Below are 20,702 nucleotides of genomic sequence, written 5' to 3' on the forward strand. Positions count from 1 at the left end.
TGCGAGTGAAGGGTAAAGTAGTAGGGTTCGGGACACGATAGCAGTAACGTAGATTATGCGACCAATCGGAGTTAAGCCTTGGCATCACCGACCTGACTTTTTGTGCGCGGTGGAAGAGCTGGCGCGAACCCGTTGATCGAGGCTGCAGCAGTTCCCCACGCCCCCCGACCCGCCGTCAGATAGCCCCAAACGACGCATTGAGTTGCTGTCTTGACCTGTCCGGACTCGGCCTCAATATATAAAGGCCCTTGTAGCGCTAGCGCACCTCCGCAAGACCTCCGCATCCACCGCACACGACCCGGACCACCGCCACCACATAGCCGCCCGTCATGGCGTCGATAGCGAATAAAGCCAAGGCTAGCAAGCCAATTGTGCAAGAATATTTTGCGAGTCACAAGATTGGCGTCGTAGTCTCGGCGGGGAAGATGTCAAAGGCAGTAAAAGTGCGAGTCGCAGAACAAGAGTGGAATAAGAAGTTTAGAAAAGTAGGAATTGGCAATTGAAACACACACAAACCTTTCCAATGCTAACAAACACTTGTAGCATTTCCCTGCGCCCAGAAACTATCTTGTCCGCGATCCCAACAACTCCCTTGTCGAAGGCGACGTCGTCCGCATAGCGTCAGGCCATCGCACCTCCACAGCCATCCACCATGTTGTAACCTCGATTGTTGCGCCCTTTGGCGAGCCCGTCGAGAACCGCCCACCAGTCCTCACTGAGGCCCAATTAGATGAGCAGCGCATCAAGGACCGGTTACTGAAGGATGTGAGGAGTGCCGCGCGGGGGAGGCAGGTCAGTGTGCAGAGATTGGCACAGGCAAGGAAGCAAGGATATCGGATACCGACGCTAGAAGAAGCCATGGAGCGCATGAAGGTACACACAGAGAACGAAAAGGCGAGACTAGAAGCGCATGGTGGGCAGGCTGGACAGCAAAAGACGGCAAAGGAGAGGAGAGTCGAGGCAGGGAAGAAGACCAAGGAGGAGGCCAAGGCCGAAAACAAAGTAAAGGATGCCAAGAAGCAAACCATATAGTGACATACGCAAGAGATGGACATGTAAAATTATTGTGCGCCCCCAAAGGCCACCACTGGAAAACATGGTATTGCACGCAACGTTTGGGTCATCACGTTCTACATGATACCAAGTTTTCTACCCACCACAACGCCAAATTTAAATCCAACCCAATGCCCAGGGTATCAATATCGTTTCCATACAATCGTGACCAAGCCCAACAACACAACCTTCTACGCAGCCGTCTGTACAACCTTGAAGCCTTCCGACACCAACTTCTGAATCTCTTCATCCTTGTGCTGTAGCTGAGCCAGCGCATATGCGATGTCATTCCACTGCCTCTCATTCTCGGCCCTTGGAAGCCTCGAAGCAAGCTTAGCAGATAGTTGCTTGGCGTGTTTGTCCTACATAATGTTAGTATCGGTGCTGCAAGATTGTGTAGTCTATTGTAAATCCATACCTTCTCAATAAATCCAGCCAAAAACTTGATGATTCTCTTCAATGCCTCTTCGCTAAGGCCCGTGTCTGCACTAAGCACACTGAACATATCAATGAATTGATTGTAGACAGCATTGTCCTTGGTCGACAACTCGGTGAAGAACATGCGTGCCATGTCGGCAATCTTCTTGTCACTATCCTCGAGGCACTTGGCCATCTCACCCAGTTGACCCTTGACCTTGACCTGACCTGCTAAGATCAAGAAAGTAAGTGTCATTAGACAAGTGCGCTTGACGCTAGGGTCGCCATCGTTCAAGCGGCGGTAGAGGAAGTCGGTGTTTTCGTCAATGAGGTGGTTGAAGCACACTGCCATATCACCAAGCGCTACAACAAGATTGCTGCGGACGACAGCATCCTGACTTCTCTCAAGGATGGTGAGCAGCAAGCCAAGGTTGGTCTCGCAGTACTCTGAGCTAACACACATGAGCTTCGCTAAGCAGAGCGCCGCCTGAGCTTGCAAAGTCGGGTGATTGTATGATGTGTTGTTGGCGCAAATGTCTGCCACCAGTGGACCAAAATTTGCCAAAAGAGACTGCGGGCCGTATAGAAGCTCGCGTTCACGGACATGCGCAATGGCTTCGGTAAAATCATCCTCAGTAGTACCGGCCATCAGATCAAGCTCGTCAGCTTCCTCAGGCGCTGGTGTAGGCTCCTTAGTAGCGCCTCGTTTGCGGCCCTTTTTCAAGGGTGTAGGATCGCTCGACGATGCCATCGACTTTCGAGGAGCAGATGCGTTCTTCTTGTCCTTTTCAGCTTTCCGACGCTTGAACTCGAGTTCACAAAGCTCAAGGTGCACAATTTGCTTAATTGCAACATGGCCGACGACAAAAAGGAGCTGGGAGAGAGCGAGGGCAGAGTTTTGCTTCTTTGGTTGTGGTTCCTCGACTGGAGGTGCATCTGGCATTTCCTCATCCTCCCCTTTCAGCTCAACAGCGCTCGAACTTGATGTAGGGCGTGACTCGGATTTATGCTGTCCAGCAAAGACACGCTTGGTGATCTTGCGGATGATTTCTGAGCACAAGACGTCGGGGTGCTTGGATAGAACATATATGGCACTGATAGCCTGCTCTGCTACTCCATACCACTCCTTGCTGTCCGAAGTCATTTCTGTGATTGCAGCCAGCCTCACCAACACTGCGTGATCGTTGGGCAGTTTCACAGTTTGAGCTGGAGCGTCACTAGCGGCCTGCTTTCCTGGCGGCTGGCTCATGCGGCGAAGAGCTATGCAAGTGTACCGAGCCAGGCCCAGGTCTCGCCTACCAAGCTCTCCTAAACCAATCTTAAGGCAGGTCTCCATTTCCTGCACTACAATGTCGGGTGTGGAAAGTGCCAGCATACCCAGAACGATGATAGCTCCTCGGCGCTGATTCTTGGAGATATCTTTCTTCTGGTAGCCATAGATCTGCCAAAGCTTCTGAATGACTAATCCGTTGACCAGGCCCTGCTTCATCATCGTACTGAGAAGCTGCTCGAGGGACGTCAGTTCTGCCGGCGTTGTACCGAAAGTCAAACTGATCATGTTCTTTGAAATATAGTTTGCAACCGCATTGTCATCGAATCCGGGCGGTGCGTCAAAGAACAAGCCCTTGTAGCATTCAAGTAGATGAGTCTGCACACCCTTGCCTTCGTCACTGTTGCCTTTGGTCCAAATGAGTCGTAACATTCTCCGGATACCAAGCTTTGCATTTGCAATCTTGTACGCATCGATAGTGGTGAAGAAGTCCATGGCTTCGATGACTTCGCTCTTATTTTTGGATGACAGTAACTGAGTTATGATCTCAGCAGCATCGTTGATGACCTCAATGAACTTGAGTGCTTCGAGCAGGAACTTGCGTACTGCTTGAAATTTTTCCAGCTCTTGCGCGGTGGCCGCGTCTTTCTGAGCTTTTTCGATGGCGGCAGCCTTCTCCTCTTCGCTCATCTCAGATGGATGCTTCGGTCCTTCCTCATCCCCAACATCAGCCTGTGTTGCATCCTGCAGCAGTGTCTCATCGACCGTTTGATCACTCGGTGGGCGTTCCCTCAACTCTTCTGGAGGCTGCAGGGCATTGATTTGGGCTTCACATTCCTCCAATCGCTTAGTCCAGTCCTTTGTCGACAGCAATCCTCCATCAAACGCCGTGAAGGGATGTGTTGAGATGAGTTTAGCAAGCAGCTTAATTGCATTTCGGCGAACGTTACTACTTTTGTCTTCAAGACTGCGAGCAGCAAGTTCGGCGACCTTTTGTCTGCGTTTGGGGTACTTCTGCTCTAGATCACAAAGCTTAACGTAAACCTGCATTACCCTAGCACGACAATAGGGGTTAATGTCGAGGAAGCGATCTTCCAGCACATCGAAGAAAATTCGGATCTGCGCCTTGTGATTTTCGCTGCGGTCGTCTTGACTCAGCTTGCTAAGCATGGTTATGAGGTTTCCGCAGACTTCGATGAGGGCGCAGCGCAAGGTATACGACTCGCTATCTAGCAGGTTTGCAAGCAGTGTCATCTGTCGGATGACGAGATGTGGTGTGAGTTCAGAAATCTTGGTAAGGAAAGTCGAGATAGACTTTGGACCTTTGAGATCTGTGGAACTGAACTCCTTGCTGCTGATATCTTTCAAGACATCTTCGGTGAGCTGTGGGTAATCAAAAGCATCTGCAAGTGTGAAGAGAAACTCTGCCATGGGCTCTGAAAGATGCTCAAAATATGTCAGACTCTGGTTGATCGACGTTTGCGCGGCTATCATAGTTGTCAGTAGATGCACTTTATCGGGTCCTGGTGTACCTACTGTATGCATGTCCATGTGATTTGACGGCAAAACACAAGACTCTAAAACAATGATTCCGTATGGCATTGTTCTTGACTCTTGCCTCATTCTCGAGGATGTGGTACACCGGCTTTGTGAATAGGCCGATGAACGTATCTCGCTCTGATGTGGTGACGAATATGCGGCCCAGCTTGAGTCTAAGCACCTTGCTCATTCGGTCCAATGCCGTCTCTAATTGGGCAGAGGCATCCCAGGCGCTCTCTTTGCCTCCGCCAGTTTTTGTCTTTGTAGTTTTACCCCGCCCCCGCGCTGCTGGGGCAGAGGCGGATTTCTCTAGCGCTCTTGTCTCCACTGCGGAGATGGTCCAACGTAGAAGGAATCCATACATTTCGAGTAGATTCTTATGGTGAAGTATCGCATCTTGCTCTTCGGCCTCGAGGTCTGCGTGTATTATATCGGCTTGTGTAGACAATGCGGAGGATATGAGGTCGAGAATCTTGCTGAGAATTGCGGGAGGAATCTGCGATGAGTGCCTAGAGAGCCGGAAGAGTTTACGGTTAGGTTCTGTGTCATATGTTTTTGCGTGCTTTGGATATGCGGGAACGCACTTCAGCAGAAACTGTAGAGTATCAAAGACAGAGCTGCGAGTAATCGCATCTGGGCTCTCTGCCACGGCATCAACCACAGGATTCAGCTCGCTGTTGATCAATCCGGGCGACGACAGCGCTTCTGGCTCATCTTCGCAGTCTTGTAGCGCTTGCGGGGCCTCGGGCGTGGGGATCGTCGAAGGGTCGCTGTCGAACAGCTTGACCGCCTCATTGATGTCGAATTCCACGCGCGCATCCATGATGGTCAGAATTGCTTGCGGAACCAAAAGACGAGAAGGCCAAAACAAAAAGAAGCGACGAAAGGGTCGTCGAGGGTGGGGTTGTTTGCTCAAGAGAAAGGGACAAATGCGGGCCGTCGTCTCACTTGGCGGGAAAGCGCGTTGCATGTGTTTATTGGCCTGTGCGCATTGTCATCATGCTTCCCCTTCCGGCCTAGTAATCATCCAGGGTTCAATCGCGGAACGCGTCTCCCAAACGCTGTGCAGAGACTCGCGCATCATTCTGCACACCATAAGAAGGCCACTTACAAACCTACACTCCTCCCATGGCAAAGGCACGCACTTCACTGCGGAATGCAGAGGCCATTGACGTCCACGAAGACTCTATAAAGGCAGAAGAAGCGGAAGAGACTATGGACGAAAGCATGGATCCGCTTGACGAGAGTGGACAAACAGTCGACAGTAGTGACGAGGAAGTCGAGGATTCCGTCCAGGAGGACATGGCGCGCTTCGAAGAGACATTTGTCGGTATCAGCAAGCGCTTTCGACTAATCAACCGCATTGGAGAGGGTATGTCCCCCATTATTGGCTTGCAGTCATGCAGGGTACCGGGGGTCGCTCACACTTCTTCACAGGAACCTTCTCTACTGTCTACAAAGCTGAAGATCTCGAGTACGAAAAATACAGAAACGACTGGGACATTGACGAGCGGGAAAAGAACAAGGGCATGTCCCCTTTGCGCAGGAAGCAGTCCACCCGCCGTCCCCACTATGTAGCCATCAAGAAGATCTACGTTACCAGCAGTCCGATACGTATCTTCAACGAGCTCGAGCTTCTCTACGATCTGAGAGATTCAGACTCAGTGTGCCCCCTCATCACCGCTTTTCGTCACTTGGACCAGGTGGCTGCCGTGCTACCTTACTTTCAGCATCGCGACTTTCGAGATTACTACCGCGACATGAAGATTTCCGATATGCGCTTCTACTTTCGAAGTTTGTTCACTGCTCTTGCGGCAGTCCACAAGAAAGGCATTATTCACCGTGATGTCAAGCCTACCAACTTTCTCTACAACACATCGCAATCTCGTGGCGTCCTGGTCGATTTTGGCCTTGCTGAACGTGAAGGCACAGATTGGCACAACTGTGCCTGCCACTTGAACGAAGAGGACCGTCGCTATAGGGTATCCCACAGCGTCTACGCCCAAACGCAATCAGCAGGCCACAATGCTTCCGCCTATCCCAAGAACGACACTCGTAACAGCAGACGCGCCAACCGAGCGGGCACTCGTGGCTTCCGTGCCCCTGAAGTGCTTCTGAAATGCACTCAACAGACCTGTTCTATCGATGTATGGAGTGTGGGAGTCATACTCTTGACCATGCTCTCGCATCGCTTTCCCTTCTTTCACAGCGCAGACGACATTGATGCGCTGCTCGAGATCACCACTATATTTGGAAGAAAGAAGATGCGGGAGACAGCACTCCTACATGGCCAAGTCTTTGAGACGAACATACCTAGCTACAGTGAAGGCGGTCACAGCCTAGAGAAGATTATCCTTTGGTGCACAGGTCGGACAGGCGACAAGACCCAGCCCAAGAAGGAGCTTGAGGAAGAAGAGAAGGAAGCCGTCCAGTTCTTGCACCGCCTTTTGGAATGTAACCCAGCAAAGCGAATCACGGCTGCTGAGGCTTTGGAGCATCCCTTCCTTGCCAAGGTTGACGAAGAAAGCGAGGCGGAGCAGAAAGAAGCGGCTGATTATACTGAAGAACAGGAACAGCCACAGCATTGACACATTGACGAGAGCACGAAGAAAAAAGTAGCACAAACGGCGTATGATTGGGTGGTAGCATAGTACAGGAGTTTTTTTATTTGGCCATTTATGGAAAATCGGCTATGGGATGAGTCATTACGATACCCTCCTGTACTGCACAGAATCACGCATAAAACATTGTTCCAAGTAATAGACATGACAATTATACGCATCTTTGTATTTTCTCGGTCGTTGTTCTAATTCTTTCAAAACGTGATAGTCTACTAACACTCGGGCGAAGCATGATCAATAAATAGACACCATTGTTGCTACTAGTCTATTCTAAGCTCTTCTCTTTCTCTCAATACAAAGCAAATATTTAGCAAAGAAGAACTTAATATTAAAACTATTTTTTTTTGAATTTCTAAGCTATATGAAAGTGACGAGGCGTTTGAAATTCCATGCCAAAGAAGCTTTCTGAGAATTTTCTTCTTGATTAACTAACGTCTATGTTCACATGGGTAGCTGGGTAGCCTAGAGCTCAGTTCTTTATCCAACACAACGTCGTTACCTGGCATTGCCCAAGTCTAGCTCTTTGAGCTTAGCCCCTCCCGAAGTCGCTATAGTAGAGAATATATATACTATACAAGACTGAATTACATAACTATCATCATATGTGTCATAAGGTTTATTACATCAACCTTAATACCCAGAGTCAGCCCACCCATTTCCTACGAGCAAGGTCAGCAGGCTCATTATCGAATGAATGCTCGAATTTGAGCATGGATTATTCCACGTCAAGCTGTCTTGACCGCTTATTTAAATCGAGCAAGCCAGATTTCGTGGAAGTGTCAGAGTCTCACTCACCAACACAAACGAACCTCACAAGAGTAGCCAAAGCACCTTTCAACCACAAGCCAGCTGTTTGTACCTCTTTGGTACGCACAAGACAAGTATGGCATCGACTAGTCTCCACCAGATTCTGTGGCTTTTTGTCACTGGAATAACTTTATCTCACGCCTCCCTGGCACAGCGCGGCCATGTCTTGCACGAAGAACGTCGCTCTTTGCCCTCCGGGTGGCAGAAAGGCGATCGTCTGAACCCAGACATCATTCACCCTGTTCGAATTGCAATTGCACAGAACGGATTAGAGCAAGGTGAAGAGCTCTTGATGGCAGTATCAGACCCAGACTCGCCACGTTACGGCCAGCACTGGACAAAAGAACAAGTCCATAGCTTCTTCAGCCCAAGCGAAGAAGCCGTCACAACGGTCCAGCAGTGGCTCGAAGAATTTCTTCCGGTGGCCGACCTGACCAAGCCTATCACACAGTCGAAGAACAAAGCCTGGATCGAATTTTCAGCAACAGTACAGCAGTTGGAAGACTTGCTAGGGACTGAATTCCACCACTACCACCATACTGATTCTGGGCGTACGGTCGCAGCGACAGAAGCGTACTACGTTCCCGTCAGCGTTGTCGAACACGTCGATTTCATATGGCCCGGAATCATCTTATCCCACGAGATGGAGTCTGACAGCAACGCTTCGTTGCGAAAGCGAGGCGTCCCAGACGTGCGTCCAGTCACGCAACAGGGCGGTATCCCCGTAGTACCTCTTCAGCTAGAATCGAACCTTGGAACTAAAACCACCGTACCGTGCACAAACAACCACTCCGCATTGGAGCCAGCGTGTATTCGCGATCTCTACGGTATCCCTCACAAACCTGCGCCGTGGAATCCCAAGTATACACATGCTATATATGCTAATGGAATTGAAAAGTACAAGCAAGAAGATCTCGAAATCTTTTGGTCGGCGTTTGCGCCGGAAGTGCCAAAGGGTATTGTACCTAAACAGATTCTCATCGATGGTGCACCTGACCCAAGGTCTAAAAATACATCTGCTGGTGACGTCTTTATCAATCTCTCCTTGACTATACCCTTGGTGTCTCCGAATACAGTAACGATTATCAGTCCGGATGATCCCGTCATTCAGGTCGATCCGGTGTTGAGGGGCGGTGCTAATAGTTTGCTGGATGCCTTTGACGGTAAGTAAGAGACGAAACGTTCGCTTGCATTTTCGATGAAATCAAGGAACCAAGGGGAATTTTGTAGGGTCGTACTGCACGTATAGCGCTTACAACGTGACTGGAGCGCTACCAGGCTGGGAAGCGCAATACCCGAATGCGGCAAAAGGCGGATATAAGGGTCAAAGACAGTGTGGAGGAGTGAAGCCGCCATCTGTGCTTGTTAGCTCTTGGGGAGCAACGGAGGACTTTTATCCCATGTAAGTTGATCGTGATATACGGACCCAAAACGCCTCTTTGTTTACCCCTCTTTCTAATTCAAATTCCGACCTGCTAGTTCCTTCCAACGCAGGCAATGCAACGAGTTCATGAAACTTGCCCTCCAAGGCACAACCGTCGTCATCTCAACTGGCGACTGGGGCGTCTCAAGCAAAAGTCCCGATTGCTGGGGCTCCAACAACGACCGCTGGACCGTCGCCACCCCAGCCAATTGTCCCTACGTAACCTCTGTCGGCGGGACAATGCTCAAAGACGGAGTCGATATCCGTAACCCTCACGGCGAAAATCCAGAGCTCGGTTTTTCCTGGAGCGGCGGTGGCATTTCCGCAATCTACGCCCGGCCGAAGTGGCAACAACCTTCCGTTAGCAACTACCTTGCGAAAGCATCATTGGACAAGCCCGGGTTCACGGGCATAGCTCCTTTGGTTGCGAACAACACTCTACTGTCAGACGTCATCTCGGAGTTCGGGAAAGACGGTGTCCGTAGTCTCTCTGGCCGCGGGATGCCCGACCTCTCCGGCATTGCCACTGTTTCATCCAACTACATCATTGACCAAGGAGTCCTCTACCAAGTAGGCGGGACCTCAGTGCCGGCACAGTATGTTGCCGCTATGATTTCGCGTATTAATTTGGAGCGTTTGGCCGTGGGCAAGCCGGTCGTCGGGTTTATCAATCCTGTCCTGTACAAATACGCGGATCATATTGTTCGAGATATCACCGAAGGGGAGAGCAACAAAGGTTGCAACTCTACCGGTTATCCGACTACTGTTGGATGGAATGCTGTTACTGGTCTTGGGGCGTTGAAGTATAAGGAGGCTCTTGAGCTTTGGCTCAGTATTTAAATGTCCGAGGCCTTTGTATTGTGGCACGATACGTGATCAAGCTGGTAGAACAAAGCTGTAATCCAATTGCAAGCAAAGAATTGATTGAGGAAAGTACCTATCTACATACGAAAAGAAATCACAATACATATCCGCAGTCTGATCACTTGATATTACACCACAGTATAAGTATAGGCATAGTGTGCCGGTGCACAAGGGTCGCTAGCGACCCTTGTATACACACTCCGATCCAAGGACAGGAGTGTAAGATGTAAATATTCATATACAGTAGATGGACATGCCATTTACGGAGCTCAATCTCATAATATTCTCTTAATACAATTCCTCTAAATCTGACAAGACTTAGCTGCTAAGAGGAAGAGAAGGAAACTAGCCGTTGTCTACTCGGGTAGAACTCGTGAGTACAGCACCCTCTCCACCCATTCCATAGAAGAATATATATGTAAAACAAGCAGAGGTAGCGTAATATGTTTTCTTCTATATGTCAAAAATTCTTTAACCACAATACTAAGGAGTTTACAGGATTAAGAGTTTACATCTCTCTTCCTCTAAGCTAAAAGTTACTCTAAAACTCAGAAAACTAATTCTAAAGATTTTTTTTTCTATATTGAAATTAGATCTTTCTTTTCTTAGAACTTTTCATTCATAGAAAGGTGTCTAAATTTTAATATTAAAGAAGCTTTCTATTCTTCTCATTTAACTATTGTATAAAAGATGGCGAGGATAAAATACTACGTCTCGCTGATAGAGAAAGCCGTATAGTTAATACAATAATCATTATATAAAAAACAATCCAGTATTAAACCCGATTCATCTTCACATCTTTGAGTTGTATCGTAGTAGAGGTTTTCAAGCTTTAGTCCCACAGAAGCTCTTCTGAAATTTCTCACTTTTTTTATTTTTATTTTTATTTTTTTTTTAAAAAAAAACCACTGCATCGTTCGCGAGAGAAGCCAAAGTCATTCAAACTTTTATTCTTTTTTTTTAAAAAAAAATTGTCTCCTTCACCACGAATGTTTGTAAACACTGTGACGACTAGCCTTATGGCGAGAATGGGGCAACGGAAGGAATTTCAAACATAAGAATCTATTGAAATATACTAATCTAGCACCATTTACTCCAGGCAAATGCAATGCTAAAAAAAGAGTAAAAGTCATTAAACTTTTTTTCCCCCTCCCCCAAAGTAATCCGGCATAACCTCATTCTTTCTCAACGCCGAGATGACGGAAAACAAAAAAGAAAACGCAGCATGATAAGTCAACTCCGAATTCAACCATATCTTCCACTGTGAGTCTAAGGATCCACGTTGTACTTGAGCCGAATACCCATACTAGACAGTTCAACGTCAAGATACTTGAGGACACCAGGCACAGCCACAATCGCGACATCTTCGCCACCAGAGTAGCGCAAGCCCTGTGCGTCCATCCAGACGTCGTTATCGTTGCCATCAGCAAGCTTGGCACAGCGCCTGCAGCGAATAGTGACGTCCTTGCCGTTTCTATCCTTTTTGCGGCCATACTCGCTGACAGTGGGTGTGGTGCTGAGGAAGGAGCCGCAGGTCCTGCAGACCGCTGCCTTGGTGTAATCGGAGCAGTTCATCAGTCGATCTTGGAGGAGGAAGGCAGTGCCGTGGGCTAACAGAGCGTCGCGCTCCATTTCTCCAACACGGATACCACCACCCTTCTTCCTACCCTTGATGGGCTGGCCCGTTAGTGCGTTGGATGGACCGTTGCTTCGGACTTGGAATTTGTCGTTGACCATGTGACGAAGACGTTGGTAGAATACGACTCCAATATAGATATCAGCGTAAAGTTCCTCGCCGGTGATTCCCGAGTACATTGGTTCGTTTCCATAGTAGTTGTAGCCTGCGGCTTTCAGCTGCGCACCAAAGTAGTCGACGGCTGTGTTCTGCTCGTCGAATTTGAACGGCGTTGAATCCTGCGCCATGCCGTGGAGCGCTCCAGATTTTCCAGCCAGTGATTCGATAAACATGCCGATTGTCATACGGGACGGGAAAGCGTGGGGGTTAATGATGACATCTGGTTGTATGCCGGATTCGGAGAACGGCATGTCAGTGGTTGGGAACTTCTGAGACACGACACCCTTCTGACCGTGACGAGAAGAGAACTTGTCTCCGACAACGGGAGAACGTGGCGTTCGCAGCTTGACTGAGACCTTTTGACAAGGCTGAGTCCCGTCTTCTGAGCCAATGACGCGGACTTCCTCGACGAAAGCAATTTCGTCCTCCTTGTACTTGAGGAATTGAGTCTGTCCATCGCGATTCACATAGTCGCCGGTAGCTGCGTCATATGAGACAGTGTGGAATGCTGCGATTGGATCGCCAGACCGCAGCATGGTCCCGATGCGAGGTAAACCATCAATGTCAAGAGTCTCCTTCGACTCTGCTTTGATGAGACCCTCGGGTGCAAAGCCGAAAAGCTTAGCTATTGACTTATTTGATCGACTCTTGCGGTTTCCTTCCTCGAGATTTAAAATCTTGGTCTTATAGACCGTACCGTGGCCAAACCCGCGCTCGTGTGATGACTTGTTCAAAATCATAGCGTCGTCCATGTCGTAACCAGTGTAGGAAATAACGGCCACAACGGCGTTCATACCGTTGGGGAAGTTGTCCATTCCATACTCGTTATACAATGGAGGTCTGGCAATGGGAGTCTGACCTGTCTGCAAGCGGTAGGTCTTGTTGTCTGTTCGATATCTCATGGCAGTTCCCGGTGTACCCATAGATTGCTTTCCCATCTGACATTGGTACATGTTTCTTGGTGACTGATTGAAATCGGAGAACGGAGTCTGGTTGGCGATGATGGAGAAGATGTTGGTCGGCTCAAATTCAACGTGGGTTGAGTCTCCAGATACAATCTCGGCGTCCGTAACAGAGATGGACATGTAGGGTTGCTCAAACGGACCAACGTAATCCAGTTTGTTGAGAGGCAGGTACTTGACAGGTCGGTACATTCTCGAGCACTGTGAGAACATGTAGACTCCCGGATATTGACCGTTGTTTGAGTTTGGAATGTAGCCAATCTCCATCTCGACCGGTACGCCGTGCGAGCCTTCAACCTTCCAGTAACGCAGCGTGTCGCTAATAATTTTGGCTTGCTTTGGCGAACAGAAGCCCAGCACCCGACCGTCCAGCTGTACCACCACACTTGCGTCAAGAGAAGCGGACGATTTACTTGATACACCTAACTCCGCGACAAGTTTGGGAACCGCTGAGACGTCGAGGTTGGTCGTCGCAATCTTGCACGTGTGCGAGAAGTGATTGAGAAGTCCACAAGGAGAACCATCAGGGGTATGGACAGGACACATGAAGCCCCAAGATTCTGGAAGGAGTTTCCGAACCGTCGTCGTCTTAAGTGTCGCGAAAAAGGCACCTCTGTGCACCATTCTGAAATGCGAAATAAATCTATATACAAGTTAGTGGTGCGCCAGTGGAAGAAGTGTATAACTTGCCTTGGAAAGTTGAGCTTTTCAGCTACGACCACGAATCCGGAGGTCTGTTGTAAATCGAGACCAGTCTATTATACTGGTCAGCGGGTCGTCGTTAACATGTGAATTGAGAAAGCGCTTACCGGCGAAACGAGGTTACCGGTACTGAGAAAGTACTCCATAGCCTGACCGATAGCCAATTGTGTCCGCCGCAATATCTTGGAAGACCAGTCTTTATGGAATTCCTGTGATGTAAAGGGTCTGTACTCTGTCCTCCTGCCCCATTCTCTCAAAACAATCTGAAAGCTGTTGAGCCATTCCTCCAGCCTCTCTTTCAGGATCATTCCGTACAGTTGTCCACCTAGGAGAATTTCCTGATTCTGGACAGCGTCTGGATTGTCAACGGCACAGTCACCTTCGACCAGAGCATAGAGCTTTCTGGTCATGAAGAGAAGCATGCGGAATTTGTCCGCATCTTGAGCAGGAGTAACGTTCACACAGCCCAGATGAGGAAGGACAATTTTTCGGAGGAATTCAGTGCCAGCTTCCTCGTCCGTGACGTCTGCTGGAAGCTGCATGACGACCTTGAACTTTTCTCCCAGATATGCGCGAGTCTTTGCCTTGGAGTGTAGACCATAGACCTTATATGTCCGGAGCAGCAGTTCTACTCTGTCTGTTACAAACTGCTTCTGTTCGAGACCTTCAGATCCAGCTGCGCCTACGAGGCCTTCGAATATTTCGCGATCGTTCGTTTCGACCAAGGCTTTGAGGATCATGCAGATTGGAACGAGGTATTCCTGGGAAAATTATTAGCACAAAACTGAATAACGAGGGACGTGGTTCGTACAGCCTTGCGCCATGAGAAGCGGAAGTTGACGTTGCCGTCACTGAGATAATGTAGAGCATTTGTTTGTGATGTTTGATCGGGTCGCATCGATCGGAGTTGGATACCAAATTGAGTGTAACCAGGACCGCGATTGGTGAAGGCGCCACGCTTAATGGCCATGGGGTAATTTCGGTGGTTGACCTGGAGCATACGGATGATTTTTTCATTGCCGTTGATGATGAAGTAGCCGCCAAGCTCGTCGCTCTCCTCTTTGGCCTTGACGAGAGCCGCTGGTGGGAGGCCCTCGAGATGGCAGCGATTGGACTTGAGCATAATGGGGATTGAGCCCAGATCAACAACCTCTTCCTGCCAATCGCCATTATTGACCCTCCACTCTAACCGCGCGCGCATCTTGCCGCGGTATGTGGCGTGTCGTTCGCGAGTCTCTGCGGGAAGAATATTGCGGTTCTTGAGTGCGACCTTGTTGGTGGGTGGCAGGACAGGCTTGTCGAGGAAGACATCCTGTATGCGCAGGTGCAGCCTGTTGCGGGGACCTGTCTCCTCGGGCGTGGCATATGGGTTACCGTCAAGGAAAACTTTGGTGCCAATATCTCGTATGCCTTCGGCCAGCTGTCCGCCTGGAGCAAAGATGGCGTTGAACGAATTGATGTGGGGATCGACGGCGGCTGCGAGCGTCGGGTAGGCTGTCTTGTCCTTGGGCGGGTTGCGGAACAAATCGTGTCGCCTGAGAGTGTCGAACTGGGGCAATTAAGTTGCTGGTAGGCAAAGAGTATAGGCAAAGACCTACTTTTGTCGACCACTGCGGCTGTGGCTTGCTCGTTGTGCTTGCGGCAGGCGCCATGGTTTCCGCGAGTGGGCTGTGCTCTGCAGTTGAGAAACAGTGAAGGAAAAGATGGCGCAGCTCACGGGGTCATGGACGAGCGAATTCGGGGGACAGCAGCAGGCAAAGCTGTGAGGTGTGCACGGCAAGCTGCAAGGGCGATGGATGATGAAAGTTGCGATGCCAATCTCGAACTTTTTTCCTAGACTAGTCCGGTAGGCCACATCGGCAGACCCCTGTCTAGCGCCATGGGCCCAAAGTCACACGCCGCGGCGGCTCCATCACTGTGCTGCAGCGTGAACCACTCCTGGCTTTCGTTAGGGCGGCACAGCTCTGCTTCTCTACTTCCTCACAGCATTGCCTGGCACCTCTCCGCATCTCCAGTCGCGGTTGACCCGTCGTCATTCTGCGGTTGCTACTGCTAACTACCCGGCGATCACGCCTACTACATGCCCCGCAGCAAGGATCAAGGTTCCCAGGCTTCCTCCATCGCTCGTACATCACCAATCCTCCCAACCAGACTGCAACACCATCGAGTCAGTATCCCATCGCGACAACGGCCATGGCGAACCTCTTCCGTCGCATCTACGACTGGCTGCTCCGCCTATTCTGGTACGCCTACTTGTCTGCTTTATGTTCATCACCAGCCCACGCCTGGCATGTCTCGTGCGCTATTTGATGCCTCTCATCTGGCCGGCTCTAGCAACCCCCTCAAAAGAAACGCAAAGTCACGGGCGGTGATGGTTTGAGATGGAAGACGCTGACTGCTCACATCATCTAGGGCGACTGAGATGGACATCACCATGATAGGACTGCAAAACGCTGGCAAGACGTCGCTGTTGAGGGTTCTGGCGGTGAGTCGCTTCCTGATGCGGAGAATGACGATGACATTCTGCCGTGCTTCATGCTGGTGGGTGGCGAGCTGACTGATTGTTTTCTAGGGCGGAGAGTTCACTGTTGAGTAAGTTAGAATTTGTCCCGAGGTGCGCAAGCATACGGCGACAATGTTTCACGACGATGGCGATGCTACTGCTTCGCGCAACCATGAGCGTCATGGTAGTGGGGTCCATGCGCTGACAATGGCCCTAGCTCCATCCCCACCGTTGGCTTCAACATGAAGCGTGTGCAGAAAGGCCATGTCACTTTGAAGTGGTAAGTATTCTTCATCTCAGTCCAAGGTCACGCACGTTCGGCTCTTGCAGCGCCATTCCCGTTTGAGCGAGGCTTGCGGGGTGGGGGGAACGAGAGCTAGACCAAGGCGCATCTGCTGACCATGGGCAACAGTTGGGACCTGGGAGGCCAGCCTAGGTTTCGTTCCATGTGGGAGCGGTACTGCCGCGGGGTAAATGCCATTGTGTACGTGTGGTTTGCATGTGATGGTCGACTTGTGCTTATCGGAACAGGTTCATCGTCGACTCGGCTGACAAAGAGGCCTTGCCCGTTGCTGGCGAGGAGCTCAAGCTGCTGCTGGAAAAGCCGGCTCTGGAGGGAATCCCGCTCCTTGTCTTGGGCAACAAGTCGGACTTGCCTAACAAGCTTTCGGTGGATGAGCTGATTGAGGCGTTGGACCTCAAGTCAGTGTCGCACCGCGAAGTGAGCTGCTACGGCATCAGCGCAAAGGAAGAGACGAATCTGGACGCTGTGTTGCAGTGGCTGATTGCTCGGGCCAGCAAATGAGGTAGTTGTGTTGTTTGTATTCAATCGGGCGGTAACGTGACCGACGGGGTCTTGTGGGCCACACGACGTTCGCAACGCATTCGGTTCGGGCTTGTGCTTTTTTGATGGCAACTTTTTTACGGCCGCCGACGTGGTTTGATTCTTACGAGTTACGGTCGTCAGCTTTCTACGATATCTTTAATGATTCTTACGACTTGATGGAAGAAAAGACGGGCAGATCGCTCTGCAGGCTAGCGATGGCCAATCCAGTTCCCCCTTAGCTCTCGACTCGTTTACGGCTTTTTTCTTCTATATTACCAGTATTGCGGCGACAGGCCAAGTTTCATCCTGTATGATTTTGACTGTTTTATATTGGAGCGACCATGTTGTGGATGTCAGGAAGTGATGAGAAGGTGTGGGAGGGGAGGTCCGAGAAGGGGGGGTTTTTTTTGATACGGTTTAGTTGGGCGTGCTTGATCCCTTGTGCGACTCCATGGGGAGTGAGCTGAGAGTGGCAGCGGTAGAATGGAATGTTGTAGTCTCTGGTGACTAGTCCGTGTGTTGAGTTTGCTCGTGACTCGAAAGCCTCGTGCGCCGGGGCGCGTGAACGCCAGGGTTTTGTTCTGACAGCGTGTGGGAATAGGGCGGAGGATGAAGGGCGGAAAGCAATTGCGGGCGCCGGTATTGCAGCTCCTCGTAGGTTTTGTTTGTTTTTTTTTTCTTCCAGAGCGGGCGATTCGGCGGGCTGTGATTGTTTGAAACGGGCCAGCTTGACGGGAGAGCGACTTGGGTGGCAGGGGGAAGCGCAGAGACAGGCTTGAGCCGACGACTTGACGGGCAGAGACGACAGCAAGGGCCCCAAGGAGAGAAGAGGACCAATGCACAAAACGACGAGAAGCGACGGTGAGGGACAAACAACTATTATTTCGCACAATGCAGGCTGGCAGATTGGCGGGCCCCAGGCAAATCCATGCCAGCACCAGTTGAACAACTCATCCTGCATTAGCGTCTTGCGGCCAACGCTGCGCTCCGAGGCCCTCATTGGGCCGACACGTCGCGAGCGCTGCAACCCCCCGGCCTGCCCAAGGGTCGTAGCCCACAGAACCGATGAGCTGGCGGGGCGAGGCATGTCTGGCGTGAACGGCTTTGGGGCATGCTGGTGGCGTGGGTGAGGGATTGTGGGGTTGGAACGGTATACTATGACTACTCCTACTGCGGTGTCTAGATATGCACATGTATGTAAACGTATAAACTACGTATACATGGACATGTCCATACTAGGCATCTATAGTGATGTGTAAATGCAGTCAGTATGTGTAAGCATCAACTGGTGGTAGCAACATGGGTCAGCTTACTTGTATTATAGTAGGTGTACGCATACGTAACATACAATTGTACTGGTACCATGCCCCTTCCACTTCATCCATCAATGCTTGCAACATCACAAGTCGACCACAAGGCCAACGCCATCTCGTACAAAAAAGGTCCATGGGCAATCCAATCCACAGACAACTCAGCAGTGGCGCGCCACTGGTCTCACACCACTAGCGTCCAGTTCCAACGCCTAATGCTCCTTTTCGGACTAGGCCCGGCATACGTCCCGAGCGCAACAGACAGCATGATCCATGCGACTACTCTACAACATACATACATACATCTCAACCTCAAACAGGCGCATGCAATCGAGGAAACACGAACAAACATGTTCCCCTCCTCTACAGTCCACGTATGTGTTTCGTTGTTTCATGCTGCTGCGTAAGCTGCAATGCGGCAATAGCCAGCGCCGTATATACGGCGCCGGACCGGGCGGTGGTGTGTTTTGGTCAGATGACGTATGGAAGGGTTGTGGAAACGGACGAGCTGGACCATTTCCTGCAGGGCTGAGTACGTACTGCAACCAAAAGGCTGCAGCGACGTTTCCACCAACATTGCCCCCCTCAACGCCCATTTAGTAGAGCCTTCTCGTTGGCGCTAGCACCACCCAGGCACAAATGCGCTCGTAGTCGTAGTCGTAGTCGTGGTCGTCACCCATGCTGGCGCAGGCGCCGTTAGTCGTCTGCGCGGCCAAAGTCTTTCCACGTCGTGCCAAGCGGGGTTGCTCTCTTGGTGTGTGGCTGAGCGTCCGCCGGATCCTTGCCCGCTCCGGCTTATATGGCCATGCACTTCGTCATTCCTTCTGCTCTGCTCTCTCACTCGCCCTTCTACTCTGCGCCTCTTTCCTCCCTCACCTCCTACAGAGTACCTTCAGATTGATCATTTGCCCTGCTACCACGATGCATCTGCAAGCTAGACAGATCTACTGGGATGACGACAGGTAAGTTTGTGCCCCACTGATTTTCCATGTTTCCAAGAGTGGCGGTGCGTAGCTACTGCCCGGCTATCGGCATCAGTGGCTGGGGTATGAGAACTCGCCTTGGGTCCTTTGCAACATACGACGTCACAACGTCATTCAAATCCGCTTCCATCGGCATCTTCTCATACTCTGCCTCTGCCAATATCAAGCCAGCTCTTTTGTTTTTGTACCCTGGCTTCCTCCAAGCTTTTCAGCCCCAGTTCCACGCATCCTCCTTCACCACTACTACTCTTTCGCATTGCGACAACTTTTACTCCGACAAACATCACTCTAACACACCATGGCTAGGTGTTACATCGACGCATATGGCTACAGGCGCTGCAGAAGCTCAGCCTGGAACAATTGGGTCCGATGGGTGGTCCTCGTTGTTGTCGTCGTCGGCTTCCTCCTACTCTTTGTACTCTGCTCGTAAGTCCCATTGTCTATCACCACATGCGTTCTCAGGAAGCACAAACTAACCCGCACTTACAGCTGCTTAACAGCGCGTCGTCGCCGCAAGGCCGGTCGCAAGCCCTTCTACGGAACAGGCTGGGCCGCTCGTCCTGGTCTCTACAACAACCAAAACAACCAGTACAACGCCCAGCCATACTACGCAAACCAACCCGCCCCGCCCTATGACGCTGCCACAAACAACAACAACGGTTACTACGGCGGCGGTGCAAACCAAAACTACTACGGTCAGCAGAATGGTGTCGAGCTTCAACCTCCTCAGCCTAGCTATGGCGGAGGCGGTTATGCACCACCACCAGGCCCTCCACCAGCCAAGGCCTAAGCACCCTACTACGATCAGAACCACGTTCAACACAAACGAAGGTTTTCACAACAAGAAAAAAATAATCACGCTAGGAACGCCATTGAAGACTTGAACAATGTGAACAATGACGACGAAAATGTGGCAAATTTGGTTGGGCGAAAGGCTGGAGTATAGGGGGCTTCTCTGAACCTTTTCTTTTTGTGTAATCACGCTTGATACCTCTTTTCCTTATTTATGCTTCAAATGTCAACGTTTCCTTTTTTATTGATTTATATAATGCTCTTAAAGAAAGTATCACAAGTATTGCATGTGTCGTAATCAAACTTTAGATTCACCCTTTGGCAATCCTGTGCAATTTTCTTCTCTCTCTCTCTCTCTCTCTCCCTTACTTTTCAGATTCCTAAACTTTGTGACCTTTCACATGCTTTTCAACAAGGGAAACCTTGCTTCCTCATGCAACACAACACGTATACATACGTCACTTCATACCAAACAAAAACTAAGCGCCCCTCCCAACAGGCATCATTATCATCATCATCATCAACAACACCATCACCAGTCCCAAGAAAAATGTGAATCATCAAAATCAATTCAACATTATACTTCATATCGCATTTTCTCAGGCCCCTCTAGTGCAACAAGCTCAGCAAGAGTCGAAAGAGAAAAAAAGGGACAAAGATCAAAAAAGAAAGCCATTGAAACTTTCGTCCCTTCAATCTTCGCCAACAGCCCATATGCCCGTTTTTTTTCCCCTCTCGCACCCCCCATATCTTTTGTTCCTCCCCCCTTTGGCAACAAAAGTTGTCATGGAAAAACCGCTATAAGCATACAAGTTTGTCAACCAACCAACCAACC

At 50.2% G+C, this 20,702-nt stretch overlaps 8 protein-coding genes across 8 annotated transcripts; 5 read left to right on the plus strand and 3 right to left on the minus strand.

Moving 5' to 3' along the window:
* Positions 1 to 329: 329 nt before the first annotated feature.
* On the plus strand, positions 330 to 1,032 carry COCMIDRAFT_7890 (uncharacterized protein; the record flags this gene model as incomplete). The annotated part of the gene is made up of 2 exons (XM_007692726.1): positions 330 to 485; positions 544 to 1,032. The coding sequence occupies 2 exons, from the start codon at positions 330 to 332 to the stop codon at positions 1,030 to 1,032; spliced, it is 645 nt and encodes a 214-aa protein (XP_007690916.1).
* A 212-nt stretch (positions 1,033 to 1,244) lies between these two features.
* COCMIDRAFT_7891 (uncharacterized protein) lies at positions 1,245 to 5,102 on the minus strand (the record flags this gene model as incomplete). Its single annotated transcript, XM_007692727.1, has 3 exons — positions 1,245 to 1,415; positions 1,472 to 4,227; positions 4,277 to 5,102. The coding sequence occupies 3 exons, from the start codon at positions 5,100 to 5,102 to the stop codon at positions 1,245 to 1,247; spliced, it is 3,753 nt and encodes a 1,250-aa protein (XP_007690917.1).
* Positions 5,103 to 5,407: 305 nt separating this feature from the next.
* Positions 5,408 to 6,867, plus strand: COCMIDRAFT_7892 (uncharacterized protein; the record flags this gene model as incomplete). Its single annotated transcript, XM_007692728.1, has 2 exons — positions 5,408 to 5,651; positions 5,717 to 6,867. The coding sequence occupies 2 exons, from the start codon at positions 5,408 to 5,410 to the stop codon at positions 6,865 to 6,867; spliced, it is 1,395 nt and encodes a 464-aa protein (XP_007690918.1).
* A 916-nt stretch (positions 6,868 to 7,783) lies between these two features.
* COCMIDRAFT_103191 (uncharacterized protein) lies at positions 7,784 to 9,970 on the plus strand (the record flags this gene model as incomplete). Its single annotated transcript, XM_007692745.1, has 3 exons — positions 7,784 to 8,870; positions 8,938 to 9,109; positions 9,187 to 9,970. 3 exons carry the CDS (start codon positions 7,784 to 7,786, stop codon positions 9,968 to 9,970), a joined length of 2,043 nt encoding a protein of 680 aa, XP_007690935.1.
* Positions 9,971 to 11,263: 1,293 nt separating this feature from the next.
* Positions 11,264 to 15,105, minus strand: COCMIDRAFT_39406 (uncharacterized protein; the record flags this gene model as incomplete). The annotated part of the gene is made up of 5 exons (XM_007692736.1): positions 11,264 to 13,394; positions 13,442 to 13,506; positions 13,561 to 14,214; positions 14,265 to 15,002; positions 15,052 to 15,105. The coding sequence occupies 5 exons, from the start codon at positions 15,103 to 15,105 to the stop codon at positions 11,264 to 11,266; spliced, it is 3,642 nt and encodes a 1,213-aa protein (XP_007690926.1).
* Positions 15,106 to 15,646: 541 nt separating this feature from the next.
* Positions 15,647 to 16,761, plus strand: COCMIDRAFT_103213 (uncharacterized protein; the record flags this gene model as incomplete). Its single annotated transcript, XM_007692746.1, has 6 exons — positions 15,647 to 15,696; positions 15,866 to 15,938; positions 16,026 to 16,045; positions 16,174 to 16,236; positions 16,369 to 16,449; positions 16,488 to 16,761. The coding sequence occupies 6 exons, from the start codon at positions 15,647 to 15,649 to the stop codon at positions 16,759 to 16,761; spliced, it is 561 nt and encodes a 186-aa protein (XP_007690936.1).
* Positions 16,762 to 17,107: 346 nt separating this feature from the next.
* On the minus strand, positions 17,108 to 17,869 carry COCMIDRAFT_28848 (uncharacterized protein; the record flags this gene model as incomplete). The annotated part of the gene is made up of 1 exon (XM_007692732.1): positions 17,108 to 17,869. One exon carries the CDS (start codon positions 17,867 to 17,869, stop codon positions 17,108 to 17,110), a length of 762 nt encoding a protein of 253 aa, XP_007690922.1.
* Positions 17,870 to 19,013: 1,144 nt separating this feature from the next.
* On the plus strand, positions 19,014 to 19,865 carry COCMIDRAFT_39409 (uncharacterized protein; the record flags this gene model as incomplete). The annotated part of the gene is made up of 3 exons (XM_007692737.1): positions 19,014 to 19,054; positions 19,382 to 19,501; positions 19,565 to 19,865. The coding sequence occupies 3 exons, from the start codon at positions 19,014 to 19,016 to the stop codon at positions 19,863 to 19,865; spliced, it is 462 nt and encodes a 153-aa protein (XP_007690927.1).
* Positions 19,866 to 20,702: the final 837 nt, after the last annotated feature.

This window comes from Bipolaris oryzae (assembly GCF_000523455.1).
Source record: "Bipolaris oryzae ATCC 44560 unplaced genomic scaffold scaffold_139, whole genome shotgun sequence".
Classification (NCBI taxonomy): domain Eukaryota; kingdom Fungi; phylum Ascomycota; class Dothideomycetes; order Pleosporales; family Pleosporaceae; genus Bipolaris; species Bipolaris oryzae.